A 17557-nucleotide genomic window follows, 5' to 3' on the forward strand; every position below is an offset into this window, starting at 1 on the left:
AGGCAAGGTAAACTGGAGTCTTTTTGCAAGGGAGGGTTGCTCCTCTGATACTGGCGGATTGAGGTCCAGTACAGAATTAATGTACAGTGGGATCATTAGAGAGGTGCCGTCAGCCACTGATACAACTGTCCGGGCTGAAATACTAGACACCGGAGGGACCACCCTTGGTGAATGAGCCCACTCCTTGACCACCTCTGGTGGAAGGAGGAAACAGTCATCAGAACCACGCTTTGGGAGCGTCTGTCAGGACAGGCTCTGGGCTTGGTCACAGTGGGCTGAAAACTGGAGTGGTTAAGGAACACACTCCTTGTTCTCTTTAAGGTATACTGATGCCTTTCTGCCAGAGAGGGATACTCCCCTGATACAGGCGGATTGAGGTCCAGTACAAATATAATGGACGCAATCAAATCATTAGAATCACCTTCGGACAGATCAATGGTACATTAAGTAGCGTCCGAGCCCCCAGTAAAGACATCCTCCACGTCCAGTGAGTCAGTTCGTGAATCAGAGCTGCGGGACGGGGAAGGACAGGGGACCCTGCGTTTCCATTTTAGGAGGACGGGGTCTGAGACCAGATGAAGAGTCCTCTGAGAGCTTGCTGAGCGAGCCGTAGCAGCAGAAGCGCCCTGAGAAGGGGGCTAATGCATGCTCAGCACCACCGGAGCAGCTGGAGGGGCCACTGACGAGCCTCCAGGCTGAGGGACCACTGTGTTTATGTGCTCAGTACAGGCAGTACGAGTCTACATGCAGTGCGTACTAAGAACAGCCTTGCAGCCCTGCTCTGATGTGAGACATGCTGCAGAAGTGGGGGCTCTGTGAGGGAATGCATCTCCAGAATGACCCCCAGCAGAGTATATAAACAGAGGATATAAGCAGCTGCACAACTGGAGGTTGTGGCTTGCCAGACCGTTTAACATACATTTCTGTGCCCTCCAGTCCCCCAGCCCAGGCCCCCACTTGTCACAACGTGGTATCTCTGTGCCTATACAGACATTGAGAACGCTGAGAAAATGGCGACCGGAGCGAGGAGAGGGGGCGGGGCCTACTCTGAGAGCGGGCAAATGAGGTATACAGGGAAGGGAATCTTTCCTCAGTGAGGAGTGTCCGCTCCCTGTGCTGAACAGCCGCTGGGCGGAGCCACACCGTCCCTCTGCATGACTGACATGCAGGGGGAGTCAAACCGAAAGTAGGCCTCAGGCGAAACCGGGGCCTAGATTTAAACATGCGGCCAGCGTGCAGGCACCATCGGCGCGGTTCTCCAGTGAAAACTGGAGAACCGGCCGGAAATGTTACCACAGTCATATAACACACTCCCCCCAATAAATAAAGTACAAGGGACCCCTGGAAAGACCACTTTCTGTGGTAAAAACGTCTCATACTTAGCTTTTGAGACGCAGGTGCCAGGTCCCTGGGGGGGGGTTAAACGCTCCGTCCGACAGGATCCTGAACAGGGCTGCGGATGGAGACCGGTCTCCTGCAAAGCAGTGAGAACCGTGATGGCTCCCACTTCAAGCCAGAGCCCGAGGGATGGTGAAGGAGCGCGGCATGTGAAGGCTCCAGCCTTGTAAAATCAACCTTAACAGCACCGCCGACACAGTGGGGTGAGAAGGGACATGCCGGGAGTCCAGACTGGACCCGCTTTTCTTCCAAATCTTTGAAATCCAAAAAATCAAAAATCAGAGAATGCATGTGTGTGTGTGACCTCCTGAACACAAAGCATTGAAACTGGCTAGGACTGGCTACCAGGGAGGGAGGAGCTACACGTTTGAGTGTAGTACTTTGTGTGTCCTCCGGAGGCAGAAGCTATACACCCATGGTCTGGGTCTCCCATAAGGAACGATGAAGAAACATCCTCTTTCTCCAATTTGTTAAGCTCTAAAAAAAAAATGCACCAAAACCGCATCAAAACGTATGAGTTGTGATGTGCTTATTTTGCCAGGAGCTACAGATTTGGTGCAGAAATGTCTGCACAAAACAACTCAATGTGCAAACATTGCCTAATCCGGTAATCCGGGATAAAATTCAATGACTTCACCTGAGGTGAGGTAACTGAGTTCACCTCAGGTCACACCTGCGGTACCCCCAGCTATGACCTTAAGTGAACTCCTGACGTCACTGCTCACAATTGTGGCTCCATCAGTGTGTCCTGAAGGCTGCAGTGATTGGTCACATTGGGAAGCAGCAGAGGATCAGTAAAGAAAGATCTATTATTATTATTATTATTATTATTAATAATAATAATACTGAACAACCTATTTATATAAAATGCCTAGTGGTCCACAAAAAAGACAGGGATTGGTCAGTGGTGAACAGCCTATTTCAAATGGAGAGAGGGTAAACAAACTACAGAAAGGACAAAATATATTTTAGAAGATCAAAACTGTGTATGAAAAATAAAATAAGAATTAATTGCCATGAAAAAAAAATCCCTCTCTGCCTCTAGCTCCTTTATTAATCACATTCCAGCACCAGACGCTGAGAGTACATCAAACTGCACCAAATCCTTTTCACATGACAAGCTCATAAATTATTCAACTCATTAGTATCACCTAGAGGAATAGAAATAGCATCAGTGTAAAAGACGCATAGAAGTGGAAAAGGGTCAATGTAAAGTTTCATAGGCTGATCTCCATGTGTCCAAACTTCAAAAAGACAAACACATCTGCACATCTGCTTTTTGAAAAAAGTGAACCGGAGCGAATACGAAAGAACAAAATTGTTGTGTTTCTTGAGTTTTATAAACTAAATCCAAGCAGTATGGAGAAAATCACTAAAAGCACACAAAGCTAACTTAATATAGTGATTGAAACCATGGATCGGCATACTGACCGTATTCAATGGCAGCTTTTAATCTGGCATCAGAATGAGTTGAACCGAATGCATTGCGCACAAAACGTCTTCTCCTTCGTAAATCGTCTTCCCAATAATCCAGTCTCCAGAAGTCATGGAGTTGACTAAAAGAAAAAATATGAAAAAAAATTATCAAACTTTATACAGCGAGAATTACACACATCTAAACTTCAGTTATGCAATCATCAATTTGTTAAGCGCTTGTCAGTTTCATATATCTTCTGGAATAATGTTTGAGTTTCCCATTGACTTCCATTAAGTATTTAAGTAAAGTCTATCTGAGCGTCCAACCTGCTTTTTTTTTTTTTGAGTACCGAGCACCCAAGCACGGTACTGCATCGCTCATTAAAAGTCTGATAGTTGGGTGTTCCACCTTTGAACCCTCCTTTTTTCCCCAGTACGTTGATTTTCCAACAGTGAGACCACCACCTACCTAGTTGATATGACAAACATCTCTCATAAAAATGCTTTTAAGAGGTGGATGGTCTCTCCTTAAGATAGGTCACAAATGCCTGATTGGCTGGGGTGCAATACCCGGAACCCCGGCCGATCAGCTGTCTTCGGTGCCAACAACGGCAGCAGGAAATGCTCAGTTCTGGAGCTGCCCCATCAACTGACAGAGGTCTCGGCTGGGCACTGCATATTTGCCTCTTATTGATTTGAATGGGAGGCGGATGTGGAGTAATTGGCCGCCATCAGAAGATGAGGCAGCTCAGGAAGTGAGCATTTCTGGTCACCTGCTGCCACTGGCGGCACCGAAAACACCTGATCAGAGAGAGTGCTGAGTGTCAGACCTCGGGGCGATCAGACATTGATGACCAAGTAATGGCCAAACTCTTGATCATCATAAGAGAAGGTAGAATTGTGGCACATGCTGTTGTATAAAAGTCCTTCCTTTATTATAAATCCAGAAAAGGTGAGCGGGTCCGAGACCAGATGCTGGACTTTTATACAACAGCATGTGCCACGATACTGCCTTCTCTTATGATGATCTTCGCTGGACTGGTTCCCTTCTGGTGAGCACCGCTGTACAGAACCTTAGTGGTTATTGTCGCTCTTCCTGTCCTTTGCAGTATTGAATCAGGTGACCCGGTGGTGCGGTACCACATCTGCTTTTCTTGTTTAGTGGCCAACCTCTTTTAAGCTTAATTTGAAGGGGCTGTCCCATAATAGACATTTCCCTACGGATCTCCCACAGATCCCTATGCCCTATTCTTCTCCACAGTGAGAACTTTGAATGGTGTTATGGCTGAGTATGCGCACTGTCGCTCCGTTCATAATCTATAGGACTGGCAGAGATAGACCACACGAGCTCCGTAGACATTCCAGCAAGGATGAAGGGGGCGTGGAAATTCTGTTCTGCTCAACATTGGAGGACCCAGAAGTAGGGACCCCAGAGATCAGAAATGTATCATCTATCCTATGGTAAGAAAAGGTCCAAGGTAGTACGTCTTCAGATGAAACCAGAGTCCTCAATGGCCAAAGTAGATGAGATGACTCTCGTAGGAAATTAACCCTATCATAACTACAATACATTCTCCGGTCAGCTTTAACAACTATGTCGAGTTTACCTAACACCCGGCATAAAACAACAAAAGCAATGCGGAGCACCGTCATGATGGAGTGCTGGCCTTCCATAGTATTTACATGTTAAACAACCTAAAGTAGCCAGTATTTAATGGCTTCTCGTACTGGTAAAGAGCATTAATCACTAGCAGCCCATTTACTAATGCTGCATCAAATTACAAGTATTAATGACACGCAGCTTGCTTTCCTTTACAGTGGTTTAACGCGCCTTGTAAATCAAAGAGGAAACCTTCCTATAAACAGTTTGCCTTCTAATGGCCACGGTCCCTCGGCTGCCTGGAATTTATAAGCAGAAAATATGACACACATGAATTTGGTGAAACCATTATTAAAATAACGTGCTGAAATATTCATTGGAATAATTCCCCGCTGCCCCCAGCGAGCTGAGGAAATTACTATTTTATTCATTATTAATAACACAGAATTAGAGCTGCAAAAAAAAATATTCCCGAGTGCGGTAATTGTTGTGGTGAATTATTACCCTTCCATTAATGTGCCGCTAACGCTTTATGGGCGATAGTGAAAACAAACCATTTTGGGCAGTGGCCACTTGCAGCTTAACCAAGCTTTTGTGTTTTCTTATGCAAATCGCTTCATTCCTGGCAGGTAAATCCCAGGCAGCGCTAAGTACGCTGATGCTCGATGGTGCACGGACCGATGTAAACAACAGAAATCTTGTAATTCTAGGCAAACACATAACATAAATGTGTGTTCACTATAACAACGTGATATCTCAAGGTGGTTACAATACTGGCAAAAGCGATAAACAAAGGAGACAAGCGACGGTCAAGACATCCAAGCCTCAAAACTGCTGGCGTATTTCATATAAGCCAACTGGGTGGAGTATGGAGTGTGTCAATGACTGCAATCTAGACATCTGTCAAGTCAGCAGTCTTTCCCATGATTGTGTAGCCTACTGAACCAGACTTAAGGGGGCTTTACACGCTACGACATCGCTAATGCGAACTCGTTGGGGTCACGGATCCGGTCGCATTAGCGATGCCGTTGCGTGTGACACCGATGAGCGATTTTGCATCGTTGCAAAAACGTGCCAAATCGCTCATTGGTGACATGGGGGTCCATTCTCAAAAATCGTTACTGAAGCAGTAACGAGGTTGTTCCTCGTTCCTGCGGCAGCACACATCGCTCCGTGTGACACAACAGGAACGAGGAAGCTCCCCTTACCTGCCTCCCGGCCACAATGCGGAAAGAAGGAGGTGGGCGGGATGTTACGTCCCGCTCATCTCCGCCCCTCCGCTTCTATTGGGCGGCCGCTTAGTGACGTCGCTGTGACGCCGCACGGACCGCCCCCTTAGAAAGGAGGCGGTTCGCCGGTCACAGCGACGTCGCCGGGCAGGTAAGTATGTGTGACGGGTCTGGGCGATGTTGTGCGCCACGGGCAGCGATTTGCCCGTGTCGCGCAACAGATGGGGGCGGGTACCCACACTAGCGATATCGGGACCGATATCGCAGTGTGTAAAGCCCGTGTGTCGCCCTGGGCAAGCCAGGGGACACAGGTCACACACCACCACACCCTACATCCCAGGTAGGAACACCAAAGCTAACCAAAAATCCTTGTTGCCTTCCTCCAGAGGCTGATGATTCACACCAGGGGGTGGGCCAGGCGGTTGGCTCCGCCCACCGAGGAGTTCACAGCTCTGGAGGCGGGAGAAACCAGGCAGTTGAAGAGAGTCTAGTCAAGTGGAAGGAGTGGAGGAGTAGCCCAGACAGGGCTAAAGTAAACAGCTAAGTGAAAGTGAAGGAAGAAAAGTAGTAAAGGAGGAAAGCAGGAGTGGTGACAGAACAGAAAGAGTGTGCAAAGCCTGAAGAGTCCAGCTGAGTGCAGGGCAGGTCAGCAAGGTCAGCAACGGCGGTGACTGAAGGGGGACCGTTTGGAAGTTCCTGGAAGGACCCCGTAGGCTGTGTGCCCGGTGGTCTGGAGCAGTGTTCCGAAGGACAGTCAGCACCAGGGCAGGGGCCTCTCGGACCCCGGCAAGGCTTGGAGTCGCCGTAATTTGCCGAATCCGTCAGTGAAGGGGACGTAGATCCCCCAACAACCAAGTCCCGATTGAAGGCAACAGCCCAGCCAGTGTAAGAGAGACACCGCCACCGCCAAGGCACCAGTTTCTTAGGGCCAGCGCCTGCGGGCAAAGAGTAGAGCTCCTCCGGTCCAGCTTGAAGCCGGGGAGCGGGTTACCGGTGGGGACCCATCGCAACCAACAAGTACACCAAGGTGCTAGGAAAAGGGACATCACCATCACCTACCGGGAGAGCAAGTGCAGCCGTCCGTGGGACCGTCTTACCAGCCGTTTGGTTTACCGTAAAAACTGTGTCAACGTCTCAGGCTGAGTGAGTATCACAGTGCCGCAAGGCACAGCGCTGCCCCCGCGTCCCTGCGCCCACCAGGCCCTGCACCCCCCAAGCCATCACCGGGCCCCGGGATCACCAACCCCTACCCACGGAGGGGCAACACAACACCTGGCTGCTCCGCATCACCATCCCCGGGATCCCCATCCAGAGCAGCGGTGGTGCAATCACCACAACCGTGGGTGGCGTCACGGACAATAAACAATCCCCACAACCAACCAATCCCTTTCACTCACGGGCGAGGAGTGCCGCTCGAGAAACCCCCGGGATCCGGCCTACAGCTCGAGCCACCACTGAGCAGCGGCCGCCGGACCCGAGCAGAAGGGGGTGAGCGTAGTGTGCTGACACCCTCCTCCCCGCCCGCGACAACTTGGCATCACGAACAGGATCTTACCGCTCTGCCGTCTGGTAGAGGTGCGCCTTGTTACCGCCGGAGGTATCCGGCAGAAAAATTTCAGAAGCCGCCATCTTTGGCGCGAAAAGTTCCCGCTCGAGCGTCTTCTCGAGTAGTAGAGGCGCGAAGGCCAAAACCCCGCCCCGAGAGAGGAGGGGCCGGAAAGAGCTAAGGGGGACGCGATGGCGGCTGGACGCATGTAGCTGCAGCTATAAAAGCAGGGACGCCAGGACTCTGCAGACTGACTGGGTTCCTGGAAGGCACGATTGCCAAGATGTACAACCCAACTCCCAACGAGGAAGCCCCCGCGCCCGGCACGGCGACGTGGTTGAGGGACCGGACCGTCCCGCTGAGTAACCGTCTGCAGGCTCAAATGCAACTCCTCCTGGAGGAGTGGGAGACCGACATGGCGGACGTGGTAGCTGCTATGTAGAGACGCGAGGCAGAAGAGGATTTGGAGGAGCGGGTAAGCGACCCACGCCCCTGTATTCTTGAGGGATCGGCCGTTGGAGCTGAGGGGCCCGGCCGGCTTCCGCTCACCCTACCTCTCTCCCTGCTACCCGTAATAGCTGCTGCCGCCCCACCATTAGGCCCGCTACCTGCCCAACCGGTAGCGATACCCTGCCCAGCCGCTCCGGCGGACCAGCCGGCTACAGACGTCCGGGACGTCCCTGAAGTACCCCAAGGGGAACCGCTGGAGCCGCGGCCCCATAACAGCATGGTGCCAGAAGTCCCAGCAGTGACTGTGCCAGACCCTGAGCCTGGAACCATGGCCTGGATGAAAGCCCGGGTGATTCAGTTCCACCAGCGTCAACAGGAACAAATCCTCCAGATGATGGAGCAGTGGACCAGCGAGGTGGAGATGCTGACTACGACTACCCCGATGTACGGAGGGGGAATGGATGTAGCAGAGTCGACTGGTGACCCACGTCCCTATGTCCTACCTGGACCGGCCGCTGCGGCTGAGGGGCCCGGCCTAGTCTAGGCCTATGCATCGCCCTTGCCGTTACTTATGGTGCGCCTCAGTATGAGCTCGCCTACTCTGCTGCTCCATGCTACCGCAGAAGGGGCTGAAGTGTTGGATGCTGGAGGCCAGGAGGCTGCGACAGCTGGCGGCAACCCGCCTGACGCAGGAACAAGAGGTGATGACTCCTACCCCAGCCACGGGTTCGCTGTTGAGTTTGAAGAAGCAAGTGAGCGTTTCCGCTATGTAGGAGGCCCCGTGGTTGTCCATACCCCGCGTACCGGTGGAAATGGGTACCGGGTGCCCCTGTCACCGCAGGCATGTCAGTGCATGTTTGATGTGCTGGTGGCAGAGGATGGGTCCGCCTCAGCAGAAAAGTACGAGTAGGGCAGCGGAGCACCGTTGTCCAGTCCCCGTTGGGACCACCACTTTGTTTGTTTAAAAGTTGAAAGATGATAAGAAAAAGATGATTACTGAAGTTTAACCTGATTTGCTTTGTGATTTGCAACCGGCTGGAGCCGACACCGTTGTCCCCGTGGAGACCGTTTAAAAAGTTTTTGCATGGGAACTATCCATGGACATGCCCGTGAACTTGCAGGGCAACCACAAACGTTAAGTGGCTTGTAAATATGTTGTTTACCGTTACCGTTTCCGCAATGCCGCCTCCGGAGAGGCAGGTTGGAGGGAGGGCCCTCAGCGGAGCAGGCTGGGGCCCAGCCACCAAAGGAACCGGTGGCTACCCTCTGATGGGAAGGACAGATCCCGCTCGGGTACCGTGTGCTGGACTGTGGGTCAAGGGATGCTGCCTGGGCTTTAGGGGCAGCATCAGGGCCAGGTTGCTTGGGTGGGAGAGAGCGGAAACCGTAACCGTAAATTTTTTGCAACGTTAAAGAAATGTGCCTCCCGTTTTGGGAAGAGTTATTAAAAATGTACATATGTTATTTTACCATGTTATCTTTTACAGAAAAATAAAACCGGTGTTGGACGGCAGCCCGCGGACGGTCTGCATTTTGCTAAGGGGGAATGTGTCGCCCTGGGCAAGCCAGGGGACACAGGTCACACACCACCACACCCTACATCCCAGGTAGGAACACCAAAGCTAACCAAAAATCCTTGTTGCCTTCCTCCAGAGGCTGATGATTCACACCAGGGGGTGGGCCAGGCGGTTCGCTCCGCCCACCGAGGAGTTCACAGCTCTGGAGGCGGGAGAAACCAGGCAGTTGAAGAGAGTCTAGTCAAGTGGAAGGAGTGGAGGAGTAGCCCAGACAGGGCTAAAGTAAACATCTAAGTGAAAGTGAAGGAAGAAAAGTAGTAAAGGAGGAAAGCAGGAGTGGTGACAGAACAGAAAGAGTGTGCAAAGCCTGAAGAGTCCAGCTGAGTGCAGGGCAGGTCAGCAAGGTCAGCAACGGCGGTGACTGTCTGAAGGGGGACCGTTTGGAAGTTCCTGGAAGGACCCCGTAGGCTGTGTGCCCGGTGGTCTGGAGCAGTGTTCCGAAGGACAGTCAGCACCAGGGCAGGGGCCTCTCGGACCCCGGCAAGGCTTGGAGTCGCCGTAATTTGCCGAATCCGTCAGTGAAGGGGACGTAGATCCCCCAACAACCAAGTCCCGATTGAAGGCAACAGCCCAGCCAGTGTAAGAGAGACACCGCCACCGCCAAGGCACCAGTTTCTTAGGGCCAGCGCCTGCGGGCAAAGAGTAGAGCTCCTCCGGTCCAGCTTGAAGCCGGGGAGCGGGTTACCGGTGGGGACCCATCGCAACCAACAAGTACACCAAGGTGCTAGGAAAAGGGACATCACCGTCACCTACCGGGAGAGCAAGTGCAGCCGTCCGTGGGACCGTCTTACCAGCCGTTTGGTTTACCGTAAAAACTGTGTCAACGTCTCAGGCTGAGTGAGTACCACAGTGCCGCAAGGCACAGCGCTGCCCCCGCGTCCCTGCGCCCACCAGGCCCTGCACCCCCCAAGCCATCACAGGGCCCCGGGATCACCAACCCCTACCCACGGAGGGGCAACACAACACCTGGCTGCTCCGCATCACCATCCCCGGGATCCCCATCCAGAGCAGCGGTGGTTCAATCACCACAACCGTGGGTGGCGTCACGGACAATAAACAATCCCCACACCCAACCAATCCCTTTCACTCACGGGCGAGGAGTGCCGCTCGAGAAACCCCCGGGATCCGGCCTACAGCTCGAGCCACCACTGAGCAGCGGCCGCCGGACCCGAGCAGAAGGGGGTGAGCGTAGTGTGCTGACACCCTCCTCCCCGCCCGCGACACCCGCTTAAGGGACCATTTTAAGGCTATGTGCGCACTAGAAAGTGCCTTTTTCTTAAGAAAAAAACGGACCCTCTGAATAAATCCCGCACCTGAGGTAAAACCGCACCCGCATTTTTTGCCGTGGATTTACCGCAAGTTGGACCCTGCAGATTTTTACCATTATCTATGGCAAAAAATGCAGATAGCTGCAGAAAAGAAGTGATATGCATATTAATTCTGCAGCGGAAAACCCGCGGGTAAATCCGCGAGTATAAAAAAACGCAGTGTGCGTACAGCATTTTTTAAAACCCATAGGATTTGCTGGGGAATTGACTGCAGCAATGTTAGACACATTTTCTGCGGCAAATCCGCGGCGTGTGCACAGGGCCTAAACGCTTAGGAAGCCTTTACAGGTGTCTTGGGGTAATTATTCTAATTTTATGAGATAATGAATTTTGGGTTTTCATTGGCTGAAAGCCATAATCATCAACATTTACAGAAATAAACACTTGAAATAGATCCCTCTGTGTGTAATGACTATGTAATATATGCGTTTCTTTTTTGTATTGAATTACTGAAATACATTAACTTTTTGATGATATTCTAATTTATCTAAGGAATGTCAAAGGGATCCAAGTGCTGCATATGGTCCTACAGACTATTATATCTGGATTTCAGCAGACTTCAAGGCTTAAAACTGCACCAAAGTGATCTAAAAACATACATCTTTGACCATTTTTTTGGGGGGGACAGAATTACCCTTTCTATCAACAGGGACACTCATGTCAATTGCTAACTTAGTGGACCCTCTGCAAGATAAGGCTAAGGTCACATGCCCTCTAATCATCCATTAGAACGGATCCTGCAGAGATTCGTTGGCAAAATGATTTCTGCTGGATACATTTTTTTTCTTAATATGGAAATCTATGATGGACCGATCCATTAACGGATTGCTATTTATCTACTATTTGTAATGGATTCAGTAAGAAAACAATGGCTCCATTACAAATGAAGAATAACAGATGACTAAATAGCAATCCGGTAACGGATCCATCCTCCATAGACTCTTAAGGCTGCTTTACATGGTACGACCAATTGTGTCATTTCACAATCGATCGTACCCGCCCCTCGTCCTTTTTGCGTCACGGGCAAATCGCTGCCCGTGGCGCACAAAGTCGGTAACCCCCATCACACATACTTACCTCTCGTGCGACCTCGCTGTGGGCGGCGAACGTCCACTTCCTGGAGTGGGAGGGACGTTCGGCGTCACAGCGATGTCACACGGCCGCCGGCCAATAGAGGCGGAGGGGCGGAGATGAGCGGGACGTAAACATCCCGCCCACCTCCTTCCTTCACAAAGCCGGCGGCGGACGCGTGACGCAGGTGAGCTGCTGTTCATCGTTCCCGGGGTGTCACACGGAGCGGCGTGTGCTACCCCGTAAACGATGAACAACTAAATTAAACGATATTATGGAACCTAGCGAGCAGTACACGACTCACGATTTGTGAGTGATACTGCGTCGCAAGGAGGTGTCACACAGGCCGGCATCGCCAGCGATGCCGGATGTGCGTCACAAAAACCGTGACCCCGACGAACTATCGCACGATGGCTGTGCAACTTTTTTGGAAATGGATTTCTGACGGATCCATGCTAATGGATGATTACAGGACATGTGAACTCAGCCTCATAGTTAAAGAGGTTGTCCCATACTTTTCCAGTGATGGTCTATCCTTAGGATAGGTCATCAATGTTTGATCGGCCGGGGTCCGTCACGCCGCACACCTGCCGATCAAGTGCTCCCGGTCCCGGCGGCAGCAGCAGGCAGCTGGAAATGCTCACTTCCGGAGCTGCTCCGTCTTCTGATAGTTTCCACAGCCAGGTACTACACATCCGCCTCCACTGATTAGATTGGCAGGCGGATGTGCAGTACCCAGCCACTTACTCCATCAGAAGACAGAGCAGCTTCGAAACTGATCATTTCCGGCTACCTGCTGCCGCGACCAAGAACAGCTGATCGGCGGGGGGTGCATGGTGTCGGACCCCGGCTGATCAGGCATTGACGACCTATCCTAGGCAAAGGCCATCAGTATAAAAAAGTGGACAACCCCTATAAGTTAAAATAAACTGTACAAGACTTTGGATCGGTAACATAAGAAATACAAAACGGATGCTAAAGGGTAATTTTACTGCTGCTAAAATGTTCTGCATTTGTTAATCTCCCTCTTTAGTCTTTCTTTGCTTCGTCACAACTAAATAGGACCAAGTGGAAGGAAATGCTTTACATGCAGCTGAAAGATAAGAGTCATGACACTGAGACTGCATTAGGAAAATAGATCTAATTGCAATTCCCAAGCTTAAAAGCGGCGTTTAAACCTGACACTACTACAGACACAAGCTGCAGCTATCATTCCTGGTGTTGATATGACCATATACATTCCCATGAAATGGAATATACCATTTACACTCCAGTCATTTTTCAGCCGACTCTATGACAACTATTTTTCTACGTCTCTCACCATTCTCCCCATAAGGTCTGTGTTATATTAAAGTTGCGACAAAAGAAGGAAAAAAAACCCCTTCATTGAAATTGCATTAAAGGGTTTTCTTATAATTGACTTTTGTGACATCAGAATAAAATATGTGTCAGAAAAGTCAGATCTGTGTGCTGACCCACCGACGGTCATGAGAAAGTAGGGGCTGAGGAACAGCAGAAATCCTGTCCGGGTTCTGCGAAGATAACTGCAACTCAGCCACACATGGCCCCTAGATTTTGGTGATTAGTGGTATCCCGGTGGTTGGGCGCCAAGAGCAGCATGTGATGCCATATCCTAGTAATATGTAGAAAACAAGAAATGTGTCTCGGGGAAAACAAAAAATTGGGCATGTTGGAATTCAAGGTGTCTAATCTTCTTTACCCCAACATATGCAGTTGGGTAGACTTGGGTGGCTCCATCCACATTAGATCTTTGGTTGGTTTTCCCGAGGATAGCTGTCACGCTAGATACGGAAAAGTAATAATAATAATAATAATTTTATTCATTTATATAGCGCTATTAATTCCACAGCGCTTTACATACATTGGCAATACTGTCCCCATTGGGACTCACAATCTAGAGTCCCTATCTGTATGTCTTTGGAGTGCGGGAGGAAACTGGAGTACCCGGAGGAAACCCAAGCAAACACGGGGAAAACATACAAACTCCTTGCAGATGGTGTCCTAGGTGGGATTTGAACCCAGGACCCAAGCGTTGCAAGACTGCAGTGCTAACCACTGAGCCACCGTGCCGCCTAAGTACCAAGCGAAAGGGAAGGGAAATGCTGTGTCTAGGGAAAGGGAAGATGGTGACCCCTGATCAAACCTACTGTTGGTCCCTGAGGTTAAGTCAATGGGAAACGCAAGCATTTTCCGGTAGACCCCGCTAGAGGGCAGGCATGTCTGAAAAAATGCATGGGGAAGATGCCAAGATGCATCTCTAAAGGCCCTGTCACACAGATAAATCTTTGGCAGATCTGTGGTTGCAGTGAAATCATGGACATATTGTTCCATTTGTACACAGCCACAAACCTGGCACTGATTGTCCACAATTTCACTGCAACCACAGATCTGCCGCAGATTTATTTGTGCGTGTGACAGGGCCTTTACTCCCAGATCGCTGCTGGCATGTAAAAAAAAATTGAATTTTTTTTTTAAAAAAAGTGTGGGATCCCCTCAATTTTTGATAACCAGCCATTATAAAGCATACCTGTTGGCTTTACCTTGGCTGATTATCAAAAATAGAAGGGACCACAGGCCGTTTTTTAAACAAGGTGAACAGGGCGGTTTCAAGATTCGTGGTAAGGAACAGTGGAGTTGCGGTTCGCCACTTCGATTTGGAGGTGGTGGAGCAGGATTATTGGTTGGCCGATGAGGTCTAGATGATAGGTTCCCCATCTATGCACTGAGAAGATACTTGACCCTAGATACCCCTAGTACTGGCCCCTAAAAAAGGGAACGAATGGGATGAGCTCTTAGTCAACCCTACTAAACACTATAGATGACACAAGGGGGACACACAGGGGAAGAAGCATGAACTACAGATGACTCAGCAAAGTTTTCAGCAACAATACCACAGATGAGTGCTTGCAACCATGGCTTAAATGAACTGAAAATATCACCAGCACCAGTCTAACGAAGGAAGGGGTATTTAAGCACCAAGATAATGCTGATGATCAGTAGCTGAGTGGAAGGTGAGCTGCTGAATACTGACAGTAGGAACAATTAAAAGTCAGGGAGTATTCTGCGCAGCCAGTAGCTGAGACCTCCTATGACCAGAAACCACATGACTGTCTGTCACCCGTGACACCAGTGTATGGTAATTCTTTAGGAGAAGAATGAAAAGGGTAGTTCCAACCTGACGGGCAAAGCAAACAGATTTCCACTAGGACAAATAGTGTAGAAGAGGGCTGAGGTAGAAAACTGCCAAGCCCAACTACCCAAGTATAAAGTAGTCCGTGGGGCAGGCGATGTGATGCAAGATATCACTATCCAAGTGTTTTCACTTAACTTTGGTTCAATCTCTTTTCTTATACTTGACTTGAAAGCAAAAACTCCCCCGCCTCCCCTCCAAATGTATAAAGTAATACAATGCCGGGACAGTGTACGACATCGGAGAATCCACCACGTGATTTCAGGTGCTGAGGCTGATCCCTATGGATTACTAGAACCAACGAGGGGGAAGCGTTTAGGTTACATAACAACATGTGACCCACAGCCGTGCTCCTTACCGTACATAAATAATATGGACTGACCCATACCGGGGCAGTGTACAAAGAAGTCATCAATTACCAAGATTTACAGTGACGGTCTGACTGCACACATATTCCATTATCAGGAGCTTAATCAACTTCATATTTGCGCTGTGAAGAAAGTATTTTTTGAACCAACGACACAGGAACATGGCGAGACACAGGAGGTCAGGGCTCATAATGCACCCAGCCCAATTCTAGGGTCTTGACCTTCAACAAAGGTTCTTTTCAAGCCATTTACTGCGCGATTTTATGTCCTGGAAGTTTACTTACAGAGTATTCATATGCTCCGATCACAGAGGGAGAAGCAATGGGGGCAGGACATTGTATATTAGATACCAGGAAAATACAACTAAATACAAGAACATCAATCACACTGTCAAAAATAATATCTTTGGAAGCTTTGTACCCCCCAAAAAAATCAGTTTGGAACTCAAAAATAATGATGCAAAGAAATAAGATAATATTGTAAGAAAAATTGCCTTCTGCAGTAAGAAACATTACATAATTCTCCAATGGACTTAAGTGATTAGAATTCATGATCTCGTTCTAGGAAAATGTCCCTTTTCTGTGGGCAATTTTGCTTCATAAACACTCTGCCAGCACTATAGGTGAATCCTCGGCTGGTTATAACCCCGCCCACACCACTGATTGGCAGCTTTCTTTGTGCATAAGGAGAAAGCTGCCAATCAGTGGTGGGGGTGTGGCTAAATGACCTGGCAGCAGGCTTACTAGTCCCCTGGTAAATCTCTCGTACTGATAAAACTGTGATTTTATAAAACCTGCAGCAAGTAGCTCAGTAAGTGACACATCGCTGGAATCAGGGTCTCTGTCCCTACATTTTTCTACTCTTAAATTCAGTGTCAAAAACCTGGTGAAAGATTCCCTTTAAGTGCTCTAGCTACACAAACTAAAAAACATAAGAGACAGAAGTCATCCAGGCTCCCATTTACTATAAGTTTTGAGACATATATATATCGCACAATGAAGAATTTGGTGCATTTTTTTCACGAAGGCTGCAACAGAAATGAGTGCAAACAGCACAACCGATACATGAAAAACGTGAGGTAGTAGAAGTATTGTAGTATTAAGCATAGAGTTAAACACAAAGCAATAATCTGCATCTCCGGGCTGTTCCGTAATACACAATATCCTGGCACTACATGTACTTTGGTTCACAATTAGGCAATCCTGTAGCTTCACAAGTAAAAAGAACATCGATATATGTTTTGTGCAAAATCCAATAAAGCTCTAATATAATCCTTTTAAAAAGTTCCATGATTATTATCCAGGAACAGACTAATCTCCTGATAATTGTCATAAATGCCGATAATCAAAGCAGGAACCATTCTAAGCAGGCAGACTGTTTTCAATCAGGCCGTCTGCAGCGCGCTCCACAATTACACAATTCACATAACACACAAATGCAGAGAACGGACAAGAGCCGGCTTTATAAATAACCACCGAAATGGAATAGAAGGGCAGGATCCATGTCAGGAACGAAAAGTGGGCTCTTGGATTAAATAAAACATATTCATGCCACTTAGGTGCACGGTTGCTATATACTGCTCAACATACGGATTTTGTGGTGGCTTTCTGGACACCAAAAAGTTAAATAACCAGTCTACAGATACAAAGTGACCAAATCTCGGGGTGTAGGAAAATATTACCGTGTATACTTGGAGCTTTTTTCCTGGCGTACACAATGAATGCACTAAAGGAGTTATAACATCTTTTTTAATTTTGTTTGCAGACCTGTTTGCTAGGGGGCAGTGTGCTCCTAATAATTGTCACTTTGGGCCAGGGGCCAGGCTTTCCCATCGGTTTGAAATGAGCATTCTCCAAGAGGGCAAGCAGAGGAAGCGTTTCTTCTGCATCAGAGGAGCGCAGGATCCAACAAGCTTTAGAGCAGAGCTTACGAGATCGGATAGAAAGAGCTAGAAAGTGCTGCAATCTTGTCTAAACCTCCCCCAGTCAACTCTGACAGATCAGCAGAGGCCAGTAACTTGGCCATAAACAATAAACATTAAACCCAGTTAATAAAAGGAGACTGTTCCATTAAGCTGAAACTACACTGTGCAAAATGTCACATTTTCAGAATCTCCCTCTTAGTGTCATGCGGTGTTCAGGTCCACACTCTTAGGGTGCCGCATTGTCGTCGGACTCTGTTCACATTGCAGAGTCCAACAGGCAACCTGATCTCTCCTACTTGCTCAGCCTCAGCTGGGAATCGTCCTTTCTACTGCTTTCCAGTCCTGCAGTAGTTAATTCCTGTGGAGTGGTGTACGTCACCTTGAGACTAAGGTTCCTAATTCCTGTTCAGCTGTCTCTTCCCTATTTAAGGTTTGGAAG

General features: G+C 49.0%; 1 protein-coding gene across 4 annotated transcripts in view; it reads right to left on the reverse strand.

Annotated features, from left to right (window-relative positions):
- Positions 1–17557, reverse strand: part of NBEA (neurobeachin) — a 1081445-nt gene that overhangs the window by 379773 nt on the left and 684115 nt on the right. For all 4 annotated transcript variants that reach the window (XM_075337333.1, XM_075337330.1, XM_075337331.1 and 1 more), the window contains one exon: positions 2830–2954. In XM_075337333.1, coding sequence (XP_075193448.1) covers positions 2830–2954 — 125 coding nt within the window. The remainder of the gene's footprint in view (positions 1–2829; positions 2955–17557) is intronic.

The sequence above is a fragment of the Anomaloglossus baeobatrachus genome, chromosome 2, assembly GCF_048569485.1.
Source record: "Anomaloglossus baeobatrachus isolate aAnoBae1 chromosome 2, aAnoBae1.hap1, whole genome shotgun sequence".
NCBI classification, from domain to species: domain Eukaryota; kingdom Metazoa; phylum Chordata; class Amphibia; order Anura; family Aromobatidae; genus Anomaloglossus; species Anomaloglossus baeobatrachus.